Source organism: Taudactylus pleione, unplaced genomic scaffold, assembly GCF_031769625.1.
Source record: "Taudactylus pleione unplaced genomic scaffold, aTauple2 ptg000032l, whole genome shotgun sequence".
Taxonomy (NCBI): Eukaryota; Metazoa; Chordata; class Amphibia; order Anura; family Myobatrachidae; genus Taudactylus; species Taudactylus pleione.
In genome coordinates, this window is record NW_028284434.1 from 26,594,701 (window position 1) to 26,611,145 (window position 16,445).

At 42.0% G+C, this 16,445-nt stretch overlaps 1 protein-coding gene across 1 annotated transcript in view; it reads left to right on the top strand.

Moving 5' to 3' along the window:
• The window catches only part of TRRAP (transformation/transcription domain associated protein), a 159,652-nt gene that overhangs the window by 52,988 nt on the left and 90,219 nt on the right, over window positions 1–16,445 (top strand). The window contains exons 30-43 of the mRNA XM_088451971.1: window positions 306–476; window positions 607–675; window positions 7,904–8,023; window positions 8,227–8,346; window positions 9,199–9,369; window positions 9,566–9,747; window positions 9,849–10,047; window positions 10,787–10,915; window positions 11,031–11,297; window positions 11,701–11,907; window positions 12,581–12,736; window positions 12,877–13,011; window positions 13,147–13,257; window positions 15,229–15,375. Of these exons, the coding sequence (XP_088308097.1) occupies window positions 306–476; window positions 607–675; window positions 7,904–8,023; window positions 8,227–8,346; window positions 9,199–9,369; window positions 9,566–9,747; window positions 9,849–10,047; window positions 10,787–10,915; window positions 11,031–11,297; window positions 11,701–11,907; window positions 12,581–12,736; window positions 12,877–13,011; window positions 13,147–13,257; window positions 15,229–15,375 (2,184 nt within the window). The remainder of the gene's footprint in view (window positions 1–305; window positions 477–606; window positions 676–7,903; window positions 8,024–8,226; window positions 8,347–9,198; window positions 9,370–9,565; window positions 9,748–9,848; window positions 10,048–10,786; window positions 10,916–11,030; window positions 11,298–11,700; window positions 11,908–12,580; window positions 12,737–12,876; window positions 13,012–13,146; window positions 13,258–15,228; window positions 15,376–16,445) is intronic.

Consider the following 16,445-nt stretch of genomic DNA (forward strand, 5'->3'; position numbering starts at 1 on the left):
GCAATAAAGTTGGTGGCCATCTTTCCACTGAGATGGTTGAAAGCAGTAGTGGACCACAGGAACAATACAGTGCGATAGGTATGCAGGCGAGGCAGTACTATGTTTTGTCCTGGAACTATAGCTCTCCTTTGATTTCTGTGTGTAAGTTGAATAATTTGTAATGACCATATTGCGTTTCCAGTTGATAGCGGAGATTGTTTAAGGTATGAAAGTAGCAGCGTTCACGGCTGACTGTAATGGATGGATATGTTTTTTAAAAACACCACCCGGACTCTCAATAACAAAGTGTGCTTTTTCCATTGCAGTTTTTGGAGGGTGCCACCATTGAAGTGGACCAGATCCATACACACATGAGACCTCTTCTGATGATGCTGGGAGACTATCGCAGCCTGACCCTTAATGTTGTCAACCGGTTGACCTCTGTCACGCGACTTTTCCCGAACTCCTTCAACGATAAATTCTGTGATCAGATGATGGTAAGAGTGGTTTATAATCCTAGTTAGCCAATGAGTGATCCAGTCCTACTGATTTCTTTCACCACACAACTTTAATGTTTAATGTAGCAAAGCAAGTTCTAACCTATAAAATTGCTTATTGTTCCCATAGCAACACCTGCGCAAATGGATGGAAGTCGTGGTGATTACCCACAAAGGAGGACAAAGGAGTGAGGGAAATGTGAGTATACATCATGCTGACTTTTCGAGTAGTGTGTCTTTCTCTACCGTTCCCCATCATTGTCCGTAACAAAGAAATATAACTTATTGGCATTCTGGTTAAGGAGGTACCATTTTTTTTCCCTTACAACACAAGTGGGTAAAAAGAATAAAAACAATATACACATTATAATTGATGTGTTTGATGTTTCAAAGTAAACATGATGGCTGTTCAAGGTGTTTTGGATTGGGGCCACGAGGTCTAGATTGAGGAGCTGATGAATAAGTGACACTGCTGAGTGTTCTCTGCAGCCCTGATCTGTGTCACTAATACAGCTTTGTCCTCACCTAATGCATTGCAGCCTGTAAAAGTACTTTCAGCCATTGTATACAGAGATGAGAAAGATGACGAAGTGAAAATAAGTGCTACTGATATTTTGAGTCTATTTCGTTATGCTTTGAATGTCATGTGGATGTTATTGTGCAGAGAGAATGCGCTCGCTGTGCTTTTTTCATGGGGTTAAAGTGATCACAGCTACACAGATATAGGCAATCTCCAGCTGAGGTAGAACTACAAAGCACAGATTTGCCTGCAGTGCAATAGTTGGCATGCTGCAGGTTTCCCAAGAATACGGTATGGAATTCTTGAAGCCTGTACGGCAGTTCTGTGTAAATAGCGCAGTAGGGACACTGATAATGAGAGTCATATGTAATACACAGCATTAAATGTTTAAAAATAAAAAATACACCCGCTCTCTTTCTGCCAGTGCAATTTAATATTCCAAATTAACTGTATTTTCTTGAAGTGGGCCTGGCTTTTCTTTCTCTGGAGATGAGGGGTTTTGGAGATTATGGTTTTACAATTTTGGTAAAAGCACCTTTTTGGGTTAGTGGTGTATTCTCTGATGATTTAAAATTGGAAGAAACTGGTATGAGAAGAGGAGTTCCACGATGTGAAGAACCCAGCTTGATAGACTGGGAAGGAGATCTGTAGCAATTTGCCAGAATTGGCCTATAAGAGAAGAGTACAAGTGAAGGTCTGAGACAGCCAGTACATGTACAGATGTTGGTAGGGCTGATTGAGGGCATCACCAATGGGATATAGGTACCTAGAAGTACTGCGTCAATTCCATGGGCTTAAGGCACTGGCCTTCAATATTTAATCTTGATTGATTCAATCTAAATGTGGGTATGCACTAGGGGGTCAGTCCAATTGTTTGCGAAGAGTGCGAGGTGCCGTTGCCTCAGTGTTAAAAAGCCGGCACCGTATCTGATGGCCCGCTCCCATCCTGAATTTGCAAAATTTTGCTCTGAGCATGATGGCGCTGCGAGCACTTCACTGTCAAGTGCGGCTGTTGTCACAATGACTCGCACCCGCGAACTCATCGTAAACAATTGGATTGAGCCCCAGGACAGTATCTGCACGATTTGTCGTTTCTAGGCAGATTGTTTCTAGGACAAATCGTGCAGTGTCACGCAAAACGTTTAGAACACAAGCTGGCGCTGGTTAAGATACAATAATACTTAGACTTGTGAAATGATCCAAATATGAATGTCGTTGATGATACAACTTCAAATGTCAATTCCAGCTCATGTCGAAGATAATTCACAACATGAAAAAGATAAAAATTGAACAAATGTAAAATAGTGAAAGTCTATTCAAGTCTTTGTTTTCTTTTTATAGACCACAAATATCAATGTTAGTTTTTACTGTAGAGATATATATATATATATATATATATATATATATATATATATATATATATATACCCCACTCACTACATAGCAGGTGGTGTGAAGACATATAAAGGCTTTTTTCCAATCCCTAATTCACCCGGTGTACGGTTCAAACTTGAATGGTAAAGAAAAGCGTACCTAGACTCACAATTCAGCCGGCCTTATATGTATGTAAAATCCTTTTCCACTACTTCTCATTAATTCCTCATTCCCTCACATATGCAGTAGATCATATGGCAAAACAAGGGAACGGGTCATGTATCAGAACGAGTGGTTTATTAAAATTAATACATAGAATCTAAACAACATCCGGATGATACCAAAATATTCACACTGGAAAAGATGGTATAAATAATGCTATGTAGTGTAGGAATGCTGGACAATTGGAGTAATGATCTTTCAATTGGAGTAATGATCTTTTTCAAGGTAGTCTGGGAAAGTCCGGCATTCCTACACTACATAGCATTATTTATACCATCTTTTCCAGTGTAATTTTTTTGGTATCATCCAGATGTTTTTTAGATTCTATGTATTAAATTTTTAATAAAGTACTCTTACTGATACATGACCCGTTCCCTTGTATTTCCATATGATCTACTGCATATGTGAGGGAATGAGTAATTAATGAGGAGTGGAAAAGGGGATTTTTGGTACTTACCATTGAATCCTTTTCTCTGAGTCAGGCTGGGGGACACTGGACCATTGGTTGTAGATGGGACTGCAAGGAGCTGACACTTAACAACTCTGTAACTTTAACTCAAGCTCCTTCCCTCTGCAACCCTATGACACCAGTACAACTTTAAAAGTGCCTGGTAAGGAGAAGCAGTAACTCAGTGACACTGTCATACCGAAAACAAAACTGACTGTCCCGTAGGGACCAACCTCATTAAAACTACCACGCAACATGACTGAGCGTGAGGGAGGGAACGCAGTGTCCCCCAGCCTGACTCAGAGAAAAGTCTTCAATGGTAAGTACCAGAAATCCCCTTTTCTCAAGGCTGGGGGACACTGTGGACCATGGGGCGTTCAAAAGCCGCTCCCAGGGCAGGGAACGCTCAAGTTGCTTGACCAGAGAACTGTACGCCCAAAGTGGGCGTCGCTGGAGGCAAAAATATGAAACCTGTAGAATCGCGCAAACGTGTGGACAGAGGACCAGGTAGCTGCGCGACAAACTTGTTCAGTTGAAGCCCCGTGGCGCGCTTCCCAGGAGGCCGCCACGGCTCGAGTGGAGTGAGCCGACACCTTGGCAGGTACCGGATGCCCCGCAGCATAATAAACCCAAGAAATAACAGAGCGGAGCCATCTTGCAATGGTCTGCTTCGTGGGCGGCCAGCGTCGTAAAGGACCAGAAGGGAGTCCCTACGACGTAAGTCTGAAGTTCGGGCCAAGTAGATCCGCATTGCCCGGACGACGTCCAACAGTGACAGATCGTCCCGATCCTGGGAAGGTTCCGATGGGGAAAATACCGGAAAAACAATCTCCTGAAAAACCTTATCTGACAAAAGGGCTGCCAAGCAGCCCTCCTAAACGTGCCTCGCTCCACAGGCACTTAAACTACACTGGTGTCATGGGGTTGCAGAGGGAGGAGCTTGGGTTTAAAGTTACATCTACACCCATGGTCCAGTGTCCCCCCAGCCTTGAGGAAAGAGAAAAGGATTTTACGTAAAGAAACCTTTACATACATATGAGGCCAGCTGCATTGTGAGTCTAGGTACGCTTTTCTTCACCACTCAAGTTTGAACCGTACACCGGGTGAATTTGGGATTGGTAAAAGAAACCTTTATATGTCTTCACACCACCTGCTATATAGTGAGTGGGGTACAATATATATCTAAAGTCGCTTAATATTTGTGGTCTATAAAAAGAAAACAGACTTGAATAGACTTTCACTGTTTTACATTTGTTATATTTTTACCTTTTTCATGTTGTGAATTATCTTCGACATGAGCTGGAATTGACATTTGAAGTTGTATCATCAAAGACATTCATATTTGGATCATTTCACAAGTCTAAGTATTATTGTATCTTAACCAGCGCCAGCTTGTGTTCTAAATGTTTTGTCTGATATTGTATTTTATTGGAGTAAGGTGATACTCTATGTTTAGAACTATAAGGAGGCAGCAGAGGTTTGCTCAACTTTTAGGGATCATTTTCCTTTTTTTATTAAATCGTGCAGTATGTACGCAGGATTGCGCACTCCCGCGGGTCGTGCACAATATCTTTTGGTCGGTGGTGCAGTTTAATGAAGGACGGAACAAAGTATCATTCCATCCATTAAATTGGACAGTGTTTATGGGCAATCACGATTGCCCGTCGTTTTGATGTGTACCTACCTTAAGAATGCAGCAATGGGTGAAGTTGGAGACAAGTGGTTTAGTATACTGGTCTGCACATGTGTTGATATTTTTTTTTTTGCCTGTCCTGATTGTGTTTTGACATAAACTATAATTTATCTTAGTAGTATATTGAAATACAGCATTATTACTGAACATATAGAGATACTGTGACCTGGCTTTTCTAGTGATCTTGGCTTAATGTGCCATAGTAACATTTATCAAACTGTTACGAAGGTAAATAAAATTGATACATCTAATAATACCATGGTGTTTTTTTCATTTGTCACGCAAATGTCCCATAACCCTTTGCAACTAAATTGATGTTTTTCTATCACATCTGTGTACTTTGGGTTATAGCACAATTGTAAATATTACAGATATGCTCGGCATACACTATACAATTATCTGTCAGATATCTGTCCAATCTGTCTGGTTGGAATGAAAACCTGGTAATGTACGGGAGCAAATGACAGTCGTCCATTTGCTCACAAAAACTGGAAAACAGACAATAATGGTCGTTCAGGCAAATTGGTTAAATCACACAAATTTAACCAATTTGAACAATTGTTTTTTGTCCATTTTCCAGTGTTTAAAACCATATAATCGATTGTCATTTTCTCCCATACATTACCAGGTTTTCATACCAACCAGGCAGATTGGACAGATATCTGACAGATAATTGTGTAGTGTATGCCCAGCATTAATAAGTAACAGCAGCAGACTTGTTTTCTTGTTTGTATATTCTCATGAATGGTATTGCTGTATCAATATCACTGATATAAAACTATGGGGTCATTCTTTGTGTTCAGTTGTCCATGATTTGTGGTAGGTTGATGGATATATATATTAAAATCTCTATATAAAAGGAAACCGCAGTAATTTAATATCAGTACTGTAAAATAAGAGGATTTTAGAAACCATTTGTCCCAGTGATAGCTGAGTTTATAACCTAATCTTGCCGCTTTGGTATTACCTAGAATTGTTCTATAGCAGTGTATGTTACCAGTTGTAAAGCACTGCTTGCCCTTCATAACTAAATGCTCATCAATAGTATGTCCTTACCATATACACACAGGTTTCCAATAGAAGCACAGCATTCCTGCTTTATGTCTCCTGTTACCACATGCCAGCCTGGGCATTGCTTTCCATTATATTACAAGAAAGCTCATGCATATATTCAGAAAATGTTTCATCTAATATTTCCACATCCGCCTTGAAACTGTCTAAGCCTAAATGAGAGCAGTGCTAATAGTCCTGGAAGATTCATGTATTGATCCCCATTCCTCACACCACTGTCATACAACATTCGTACAGTCACTGTGCATCACCTTTGCAGTTTGACAAACTACCAGCAGGGGCCGATCTTGCTATAGAAATTGTGAAGAGAAGTAATCTGCTTGAAACAAGTTTATTTCCGCAGATACGTAACAATGTTAAATTGTTCATTCTGTTAGAGAAATCTATCTTTGCCATGGCATGGGTCTGTCTATTTTTCCAATGAAGATATACCTGTTGAAAAATACAATTTGGCATTTGTGTTTCCAGTCCCTCATCCACCTATGAAGGTCACTCTAACACCGCTTACTGTAAAAGATTATAAAAATAACCAAATACACAGTGTGCATGCTTTTAAATGGAGTTTGGTAGTTTGACAGTTTTGTGGAGTAAATTATCCGTAAAGAGGTTTTCATCAGATCTAAAAGATGGGCAATTTAATAATAAGAATAAATACATTTAAAAAAAGAGGAAGGGTAGAATTATAATCAGAAACCAGGGCTACCTCCCAAGAGAATAGCAGTTGAGAGTACAGCGGCCATAAATTGTTGCTGTAGAAGACCACATATTGCCATTGTTTTATGTAGGATTCAGATGGTAAAGTATGCATTATAACTTTGGTTCTTTTGTTCCTTGCTCCATGTTAGTGGTATTATTGCATGTACTGTATGTATTCTGTTGATGCGCATGCTGAAACATTGTCTCTAGCCTAAGCACTATTATCCTGGTGTGTGCTAGATGAAATACCAGCAGTGATATGTACAAAATAACACCCGTCCGCTCCCTACACCTTCTTCCTTTTTCCTTCCGTTACGCAAATTCTTACTGTCGTCTTCTTTTGGTCCAGCCTGCCGTGGAAGGGGTAGAGGTGAGAATTGAAGCTGTCAAGAAGTTGTCGTCCTGGTCTCTTTATATTTTATTTGCTATTTGTGAAATGGCCTAAATCAGTAGTTCCAAAACTGGCCCTTGGATATCACGAACAGTACAGGTTTTCCAGATCTCCTGTGACAGGGGCAGACTATTTCAAAGATTCGGATGTGTGGTCTATTTTATCCTGAGATGAGATCTGGAAAAGCGCGTGCTTTTGTGGCTACCTTAGGGCAGACATGAGAACCACCGGGAACGCCTGTTGTGTTGTGTAAAAGGCCTTGTGCGTTTGTATCTTCAAGTGTTGTGTGCAGTCATTTGAATGTTTGTTTGTGGCACCAGTTGTATTAGATAATAGCTGTTATACACTTGCATGGCTTATTTGTACAATTAGGTCTCCAATTGTATTTTAGTTTCAAATGACTGTGCACTTTTTATGCTTTTTAACTAAGCTGATTATTCTGAATACCATTTTAGCTGCGTGTCGTCTGGGAACTAAATCTTTTTAATAAAAATAGGAATCCTTTCTATTATTCCTGGGAAACATTTGATCTTGTAATATTTAGATCTGATTTATTTTTATGTTTTTTCCATTGCCACTGTGAATTTTTTATGCATTTTCATCATGTTCAGGTAATGTCCAAAGCTCCCTTAGTGCCGAAACTGTTTAGCAAAATCCAATTTCGTTCAGTAGAAAATCTATATTCCCTTATCCCATCATCAGCAACAACACTTCAGCAAACTTAATTCAGGTGGAATAGAACATCTACAGCCGAGGGGTTTGCATGAGCGAAGAGCCAGATTTTCTTTATTCTGACTATTACCCTGTGACTTTTCTTTTTGTATTTTATCTTATTTTTTTCTGACCATGAGGGTTTTGGTTTTAACGCTAGGATGTTATGTACTACAGGTCCTAAAATGCGTCATAAGTTCTAAATTGTCATTTTTCATTTTTTTTTTTTTAATGTTTTTTCTTATATATATTTTTATATCATTTGTTTTATTTAGTAAGTTATTTTCTTTTCTCTCTTACAGGAAATGAAGATTTGTTCTGCAATTATTAATCTCTTTCACCTTATTCCGGCTGCCCCTCAGACCTTGGTTAAACCATTGCTGGAAGTAGTAATGAAGACTGAACGAGCCATGCTAATTGAGGTGTGTGTGTGTTGTTTTTTTTTTTTTTTTTAGTGAGTCTGTCAATCACATAGAATGGAGTCGGCCATGATATTTGGCCTGATGTTTATTAGAATGCTTTAATTTCAGTTCTTCTCGGGTAGCGGCTGCTTGCTTTGTAGGCTGTGGGTGCTTTTATAAAGTAACACTTTAGGCATTTCTTTTGTATGATTTTGTACCAACAGGCCGGAAGTCCTTTCAGAGAGCCTTTGATTAAGTTTCTTACCCGTCATCCATCCCAGACGGTGGAGCTCTTCATGATGGAAGCTACACTGAATGATCCACAGTGGAGTAGAATGTTCATGGTAATTTTTCAGTGCGCAATGTTCAAATGGAATGTTAAGGGGGGTATCCACTAGACGATTAAGTTGAATGATAACGATCATTCGATCGTTTGCAAAAGTGTCTAAAACGACCAGCGATACGCGTGCCTGCTGGTCGTTTAGACATCTATCATCTTTCCAACATGCTGGTCAACCTGACGTTATCGTCAGGTTGAGCATGTTTCCAGATGATTGATGACCCTGCACTGAACGACTGCTCGTTCAGTGCAGGCTCAGCACACGACTGACAAACGACTGAACGATTACAATGTCGTAATCGTGCAGTCGTTTTCAGATCTTGTAGTGGATACCCGCCTTTAGTGTGGAGAAACACAGCTTCTTGGATTTCAAACCAAAATACATAAATATGGCTACTGACTTGTTCTGACAAAGGAGCCTTTGTATCCCGTGACATTGGTCAGTCACAAAACCGTTTATATATGTATGTAGTAACATTGGATTGGGTACGGGATGCCGACATTCAGGTGGTCAGAATCCTGACACTGGCTTCCCGACAGTGCTAGGATACCGACACTTGTTGGTCTGTATCCTAACCCTTCGCCTCTTCCTACCCCTAAACCTCCCTCCCCGGTACCTAAATCTAACCACCTCCCCCAGTACCTAAACCTAACTTCCCCGCACCCTAACCCTCCCTCCTAGTGCCTAACCTCTAACCCCAGTACTTTCTGGCACCGGAATTCTAATCACTGGCATCTCGACTGTCGGGATTTTGACCGGATCCCGTAACCTGAATTTTTTGGTGTTGTGTCCAGTTTATCAAAGTGCACATAATTTATATAACATATATTGTTTCTTTGTATTATTATTTCACAGAGTTTTTTAAAACACAAGGATGCCAAACCATTGCGAGACGTGCTGGCTGCTAACCCCAACCGTTTTGTTACTCTTCTGTTGCCTGGCGTGACACAAACCACAGTTAGGCCTGGCTCACCCAGCACCAGTACTAGCACAATGCGACTTGACTTGCAGTTCCAAGCGATCAAGGTAAGCGTGGTTTCATGGCTTAGATGCAGAATTATCCAGTATGAAGAGAACACGTCATTTTCATGTACTGTAGCACAAGTTCTTAGCTTGCTTGGCTCATACCTCTGTACTTTCCAACACTTTCAGATATCCTTGTGCACTGCTTAGTTTAATGGCTTTCATTCTGATTAGTTTCCTTTAAATGTGTCTTCTATAGATAATCAGCATTATAGTGAAGAACGATGAGAGCTGGCTAGCTAACCAGCATTCTCTAGTAAGCCACTTACGGCGCGTGTGGGTAAGTGATGCTTTCCAAGAACGCCATCGGAAAGACAATATGGTGGCAACCAATTGGAAAGAGCCCAAATTGCTGGCTTTCTGCCTCCTGAACTACTGCAAGTAAGAGCTTTCTTTTGTGAGTTCAAAACTGAGAATTGCACAATCTATTTACATGGCAATGATGTGTTGTGCTCTTTTTTTATTGTTTTATATTTGCACAGGCGAAATTTTGGAGACATCGAATTGCTTTTCCAGCTCCTTCGAGCTTTCACAGGCCGTTTTCTGTGCAACATGACTTTCCTAAAAGAGTATATGGAGGAAGAGATTCCAAAGAACTACAGCATTGCCCAGAAGAGGGCACTCTTCTTCCGCTTTGTTGAATTCAGTGATTCCAACTTTGGAGATGAGCTGAAAGCCAAGGTAACTTTACTTGCCCATAGCAATGGGTGCACCTGGTGGCATGCCCAGCGCACCCCGAGCAGCTGGGCTGCCCCCAGGCTGTCCTCATTGCTATTTTGTAAGTGCCGTGCGTATGCGCGTAACATCTATTCAGTATTCACCATACTTCTGCAGGGGGATGCAGTCGGGATGCCGACGGTCTAAATGCTGCCCGCCTACATCCCAACTGTCTAATCCCGGCAATTGTCTAATGACTGGTGTCGAAATCCGACGCCTGTCAGACCTACGCCGGGAACCCGACACCCGGTTTACCGATCGAAGGTAAGCCGGGCGCGGACAGACGCGGGGGGTGAGGGGTTTTAGGTTAGGGGCTCCCGGGGGGGACTTAGGGCTAGGCTGTGGGGAAGGGGGGAGGTTATGGTTAGGCACCTTCCCCCCCTAGGAGGCTTAGGGTTAGCCTGCAGGGAATGGGGTGTTAGGGTTAGGCACTTGGGGGGGGAGCTTAGGGCTAGGCACCCCTAAAGGAGGGTTGGGGGGGGGTTAGATTTGTAAATAGAAAAAATACTTACCTGTCGGGATCTTCACTGCTAGGCTTCCGCTGTCTGGTACATCATACTGATTCCTTCCGGAGGACACTGCAGACCGCGGGACAGTGTCTGAAAAGCAGGGCTGTTCCGCTCAAATCGAGGCGGTTGGGAGTTATGGATAAGTAACCAGTTTGTTTCTAGTCTTTATTATCATCTTTGTTTTTGTTGTGCAGGTTCTGCAGCATATCCTGAACCCAGCTTTTCTATACAGCTTTGAGAAAAATGAAGGGGAGCAGCTTTTAGGACCACCAAACCCAGAAGGAGACAATCAGGAGAGCATCACCAGTGTATTTATTACCAAGGTACCAATTGAGCATTCAGTGACTGCTTTGGCTGCCCTTTGTTGTCGTGACGTTTTGGGAGATCTTTGTCAAACCGCACCCACATTTCAGTAATGTCCTCTTTGTCTTCTGGCAGGTGTTAGACCCTGAGAAGCAGACAGACATGCTAGACTCGCTCAGGATTTACCTCTTGCAGTTCGCAACGCTTCTGGTGGAACATGCTCCGCATCACATCCATGACAATAACAAAAACAGGAACAGCAAACTAAGGCGTCTTATGACCTTTGCCTGGCCGTGTCTCCTGTCAAAAGCTTGCGTGGACCCAGCGTGCAAGTACAGTGGCCACCTGCTCCTAGCCCACATCATCTCAAAGTTTGCCATACATAAGAAGATCGTTTTGCAGGTGAAGAGCTCTTCATAGTGGGACTCCTTTTATTACTTAGCATCTTCAGGGCTTTGGTAGTGTTTATTATGTTCTCTAAGGCAGGGCTCTAGTAACACCCTACCACTCTGTCTCCTGATTTCTCCTTTTAAAGTATAACTTTTGCCATTTTTTAACACTGTCTAAATAATTCTTTTGCTACATGATCTGAAATCCTTTTATTAAAAAGATTCCTCAGCATTTAAAAAAATGTAAAAAAAACAACGTGCTTAAGAATTGCTTAAAAACAGTTATTTTACATTTCATTAATACATGGGGATCTTTGCTTTACAGACGCTAATAGCATCTACTTTAACTTGCGGCTCTATTGAATGCTGTATGCTGGTATCCATGCGATAGACTTATAACTCTCTTTGCTTGCTAGGTCTTCCACAGCCTTTTAAAAGCACATGCAATGGAAGCAAGGGCCATTGTCCGCCAAGCAATGGCCATCCTAACTCCCGCAGTGCCTGCACGCATGGAAGATGGACATCAGATGTTGACTCACTGGACCCGGAAGATAATTGTAGAGGAAGGACACACCGTGCCGCAATTAGTCCACATCTTGCATTTAATAGTGCAGCATTTTAAGGTTAGTCATGTTACCTGTTTATACGGGCAATTTGATTGGCAGCATTTACCGCTGTCCACTGGTCAGACATTTTTGGTTTGGCTCGGTCTTATGATGGCTACTGCTGTTATTACTACATATGTGTCTCCTGGTAAGACATGCAGGAAATTTGCCTTATGTAGGTTACGTAGGTCTTAATGACCTATTATAGTTTATTTAATAATTATTGTTTTTCTAGTGCCAGTCATCTTGTGCAGCACTGTACGGAGAACATGTACATAATCACGTCAGTCCCTGCCGTCTTACAGTCTAAAATCTCTGCCACACACAGATACATATGTGCCCCTTGCTCATCTAGCCTCAATACGCCACTCAGAGCGATGCCCGGCGTGAGTGTCTCATTTCAGTTTATTCAGCACAGTCTCCTCCTGGTCAGACTCCAACTAACCTACCAATATGGTTTTGAAATGTCAGAGGAAACCGAGGAAATCTGAGCATCCAGCATAAACATGGGGAGAAAATACAAACTCCACACATACTGCATAAGGCCCATGTCAGAATCAAACCCATGAAAATAGTATTGTTAGGCAGCAATATTAACCACTGCACCACCATACGTAGGCACAAATGGGTGTGCCAAGATTAACCTAATCTGTTTATGTTCTTTAGTAATAGATTATTATCCCTTCTTCAGGTGTACTATCCTGTGCGGCATAATCTGGTCCAACACATGGTCAGTGCGATGCAGCGTCTGGGGTTCACTCCCAGTGTTACCATTGAGCAGAGGAAACTGGCTGTTGACCTAGCAGAGGTGATCATCAAATGGGAATTGCAGCGGATAAAGGACCAGGTAAATACCGTGTTATACCTTGTTTGTGATGCTAGTGCTTTTCTTTTTTCTATTTTTTTTTTTTTTTTTTGGTGGGGGGTTGGATATTTTTTGTGACCAACAAAATGAATCTTATATTCTTCCATCTCTACTTTCTCTAGCCTGATTCTGACATGGATGTAAATGGCAGCAGCGATTCTGGAAGCTCCAGTACGGGCGGTGTGAAGAGGGGGCTGACGGTTGATACCAGCCAAGAGGTGAAGCGGTTCAGGACAGCCACAGGGACAATTAGTGCAGTAAGATTGTTTTACCTCTGTTACTATTTCCTCCTGGTATTCTAGATCCAGTTGATGTAACCAAAAATAATGTTTTCTTTGTTTTCCTTTATGGAACCCTGAAGTTCAGATTCTTCTTGCTCATTTTCATTGCAGGTTTTCGGCCGCAGCCAAACACTCCCAGGGGCAGATGCTATTATTACCAAGGCCATAGAGAAGCAGCACACTGATACCGTAGTGAATTTCCTCATTAGGATCGCTTGCCAGGTACAAATATTACAGCTTCTTATAAATGTTTGTTTATACCTGTGATTATTGGTAATGAGTATTACCTGACTCCAGGAAATCTTAGCCCTTTGGCATCTTGCAAATATCTTATATCACGAGCCGTTCAATTCAGAATTATTGCGAGTGTACCCTACAGAACCTTGGAATTAGTACAAATCTCACATATGTCTAAAGAGGAAAGATCAAGTGTCATTGCCCTTTTATAGTATACATCTTTCATCACACCGAAGCCTGCTGTCACATTAATAAGGGTAAATGGAGAGATTTATAAGTCAAAGCGCTGTAACATAATATTAGTGGCTTGCCATCATTTGGTAATATTTACTACTTGTTAGATATTCAGATATTCCCTTGCCATCACACCAAGCTAATCTTTAGTCTTCCAGATAGTCAGTGACAGATGCCGCCTATCTTCAGAAAGGCTTTAAATCTTCCTAAATTAACTACTACTCTTACTCCTATTCACTAATTGTGTAATACAGAGGTTTCCAAACTCCGCTATTACAGTCCAGGTTTTAAGGATATACATTCTTGAGCACAGGTGCCTTAATTAGTACCTCAGTCAATTTGATTTAACCATCTGGGCTCAAGCATGGATATCCTTAAAACCTGGACTGTAATGGTGGAGTTTGGGAACCTCTGGACTGTAATAAACGGGTGATATGTTAGTGCTCACACCCAACATATAATTTACTACCAGCCTGCTCAGTTTCAGACAATAGGCGTCAATCCAGTTAGGTGCAAGGCGCGAGTTGCTATTTTCTCTTTGAATTCGCATAGCGAATTCATTTTGCGATCCAATTAGCAACTCGCACTGTGCCAGTCAAACTGACTTTGCATTTTTCCAGTCGCACCTAGACTGAGGGTGAGAGATGGAAAGGAAAATCGTTATATTAAGGTTAAAATGTCAGGACAATGTGCTGAACCCCTTGAACAACCCCCTTAATGACTAATTACGCAATTTGAAGTTTCCAATTAGCTTAATTAGTCCAATAACATGTCATTTTGGGGGGTAAAAAAAAATTGTCCTCAAATTACCCCAAAATTAACTTTTTCGTTAGTTTAGGCACCCCAAATTTAATTACAATATTTTTTTAATTGAAAAATAATTTTTTTTATATTTTATTTTTTTTTTCAAGGTGCCCTCAAAGTACCCCAAATTCTAATTTTTTTCTACTTTTTTTTGCATTTTTCGTTTGAGATTAAACGAAAAAAGTTTGTTTATCATTTTCTTGCATTTTTAAAAAAAAAGGACAATCAGCAATTTGACACCATTTAAAAACCTACAGTGACTTTCTAATGCCCACAAACAGCCTTCTATGAGGTCCTGATAAAGAAATTATCCATTTTGGGGGGTCCTCGATGGTCTCCCCACTTTTTCATGCACTTCTATAAAATCTCATTTGACAGTCAATTCGCAAACCTCCGCTGCGAATAGGCATTTTTAATTAGATTGGAGAATTCTCGGGAGCGCGCATTGATGTGAAGTTTCAAGAAACAAACTATAGGATGGAATTAGTCTGTCACTCTTTGGGTGGGAGGATTTGCTTATTTGTTTTCACTTCTGGTCATTACTGACCACTTCTTATGGCTCTACCTGGTTGCTATGGGAAACTCATTCCTCCACTTTTCAACTCTTTAGAAGTCTTGATAAATTTCCCTCTTATAGAGCGAGATCCCTTCCCCCCCTAAATCTCTCCCCAAGAGTTCCTTCCAGGAGCCCTGCAGCAAGCTATCGCACTTCCTTCAATCTGAGTGATGATAACCAGATCCTGTGGGTGCAGTCTCTCAGGGGAGAGGTGTGGGGGCAGCCCGATGATTTTGACTGTACCCATTCATTGCCAAAGTCTGTGATGGGTTTAATTGCAATTTTTACTTTCTGGCTGCAACAAAGTGTTTCTTTCTCAGCATTTTCTACAGTCTGTTATACCCTTGATGCTGTTTGTGCAGGTGAATGACAACTCCAATACAGCCGGCTCGCCTGGAGAGCTTCTATCTAGACGCTGTGTCAATCTCCTGAAGACTGCCCTGCGTGCTGACATGTGGCCTAAGTCTGAACTGAAACTGCAGTGGTTTGATAAACTTCTAATGACTGTGGTAAGTTTGTCACATGACACGTTGCTCATACAAAAAAGTATCGGAGGCCCAATGTCTCAACTGAAATTAATTTGTTTGATGTGGTCATTTTTATCTATATGGTTTTATGGCACAAGCTCAGGTTATAACGCTTCTAGTTTATCGGGACAGAGAGAGCGTGAGATGTGATAATCCTCTGTCAGGTGATAGCACTCAGTAGACTCTTGCTTTAATCAGATACAATTCTATAGTATTGAACTGTATTATAAAATAGCAGGAACATATTTCTCCTTCATCCACTAGGGGACACTGGAGTTCAAGACAGTGGGGTATAGACGGTGGTAGAGCAGAGCCTGGCACTTTAAATAATTTAGAAGTGTGACTGGCTCCTCCCCCTCTATGCCCCATCAGCCCCAGTTTTTAGAATGTGCCCGAGAGAGCCGGTCGCACATCAGGCTGTCTCCAGCCTTTCTTATTTAGTTTTAGTTTTTAAGACAAGCATTGAGGACAGGCAGGCTGCTTACTGTGGCAGTCTGCCTGCTACGTGGGAGCCGCCGGGAAAGGCACCACACGGCTACTGCAGCCTGTGTCCGGTGACCTAGAGGAGGGGGCACACACCTGGAGTCATCGGACTCTGCGAGGACCCGCCACTGCTGACACCGGCATGTGTCCGGGTTCCTCGCCGCCCCCTCAGCCCAGCATCCCGGCCGCAGCAGTTGTAAGTATAACCACTGCTCCTGATAGCAGGAGCAGTGGATGCATAGCTGGGCTCAGTGACATAATGTCACTGTTAGGAGACCCGACAATCCCCCCCGCACGCACCCGAGTCCCTTATCGGGTAACAGAAGGTGCTAAGTGGGCCCGAAGAAGCGCTGCAGGGCTGTCGCGACTTAATGGCTCCTTCCAGCACCCGCCGCTGCTCTCAGCAGACAGTGTCCGGGTCTAGGGCTTATCCATAGTCGGCCAGTTACTAATGTAACGCTGACAGGACATCGCGGTCTCGGCTAGCGGGGGTGGAGCTTATTACCAGCGGCCATAGCATCAGCCGCCTATTCCGAATGGCGCGTCCTGCTTATCTAGCGGCGCCATTT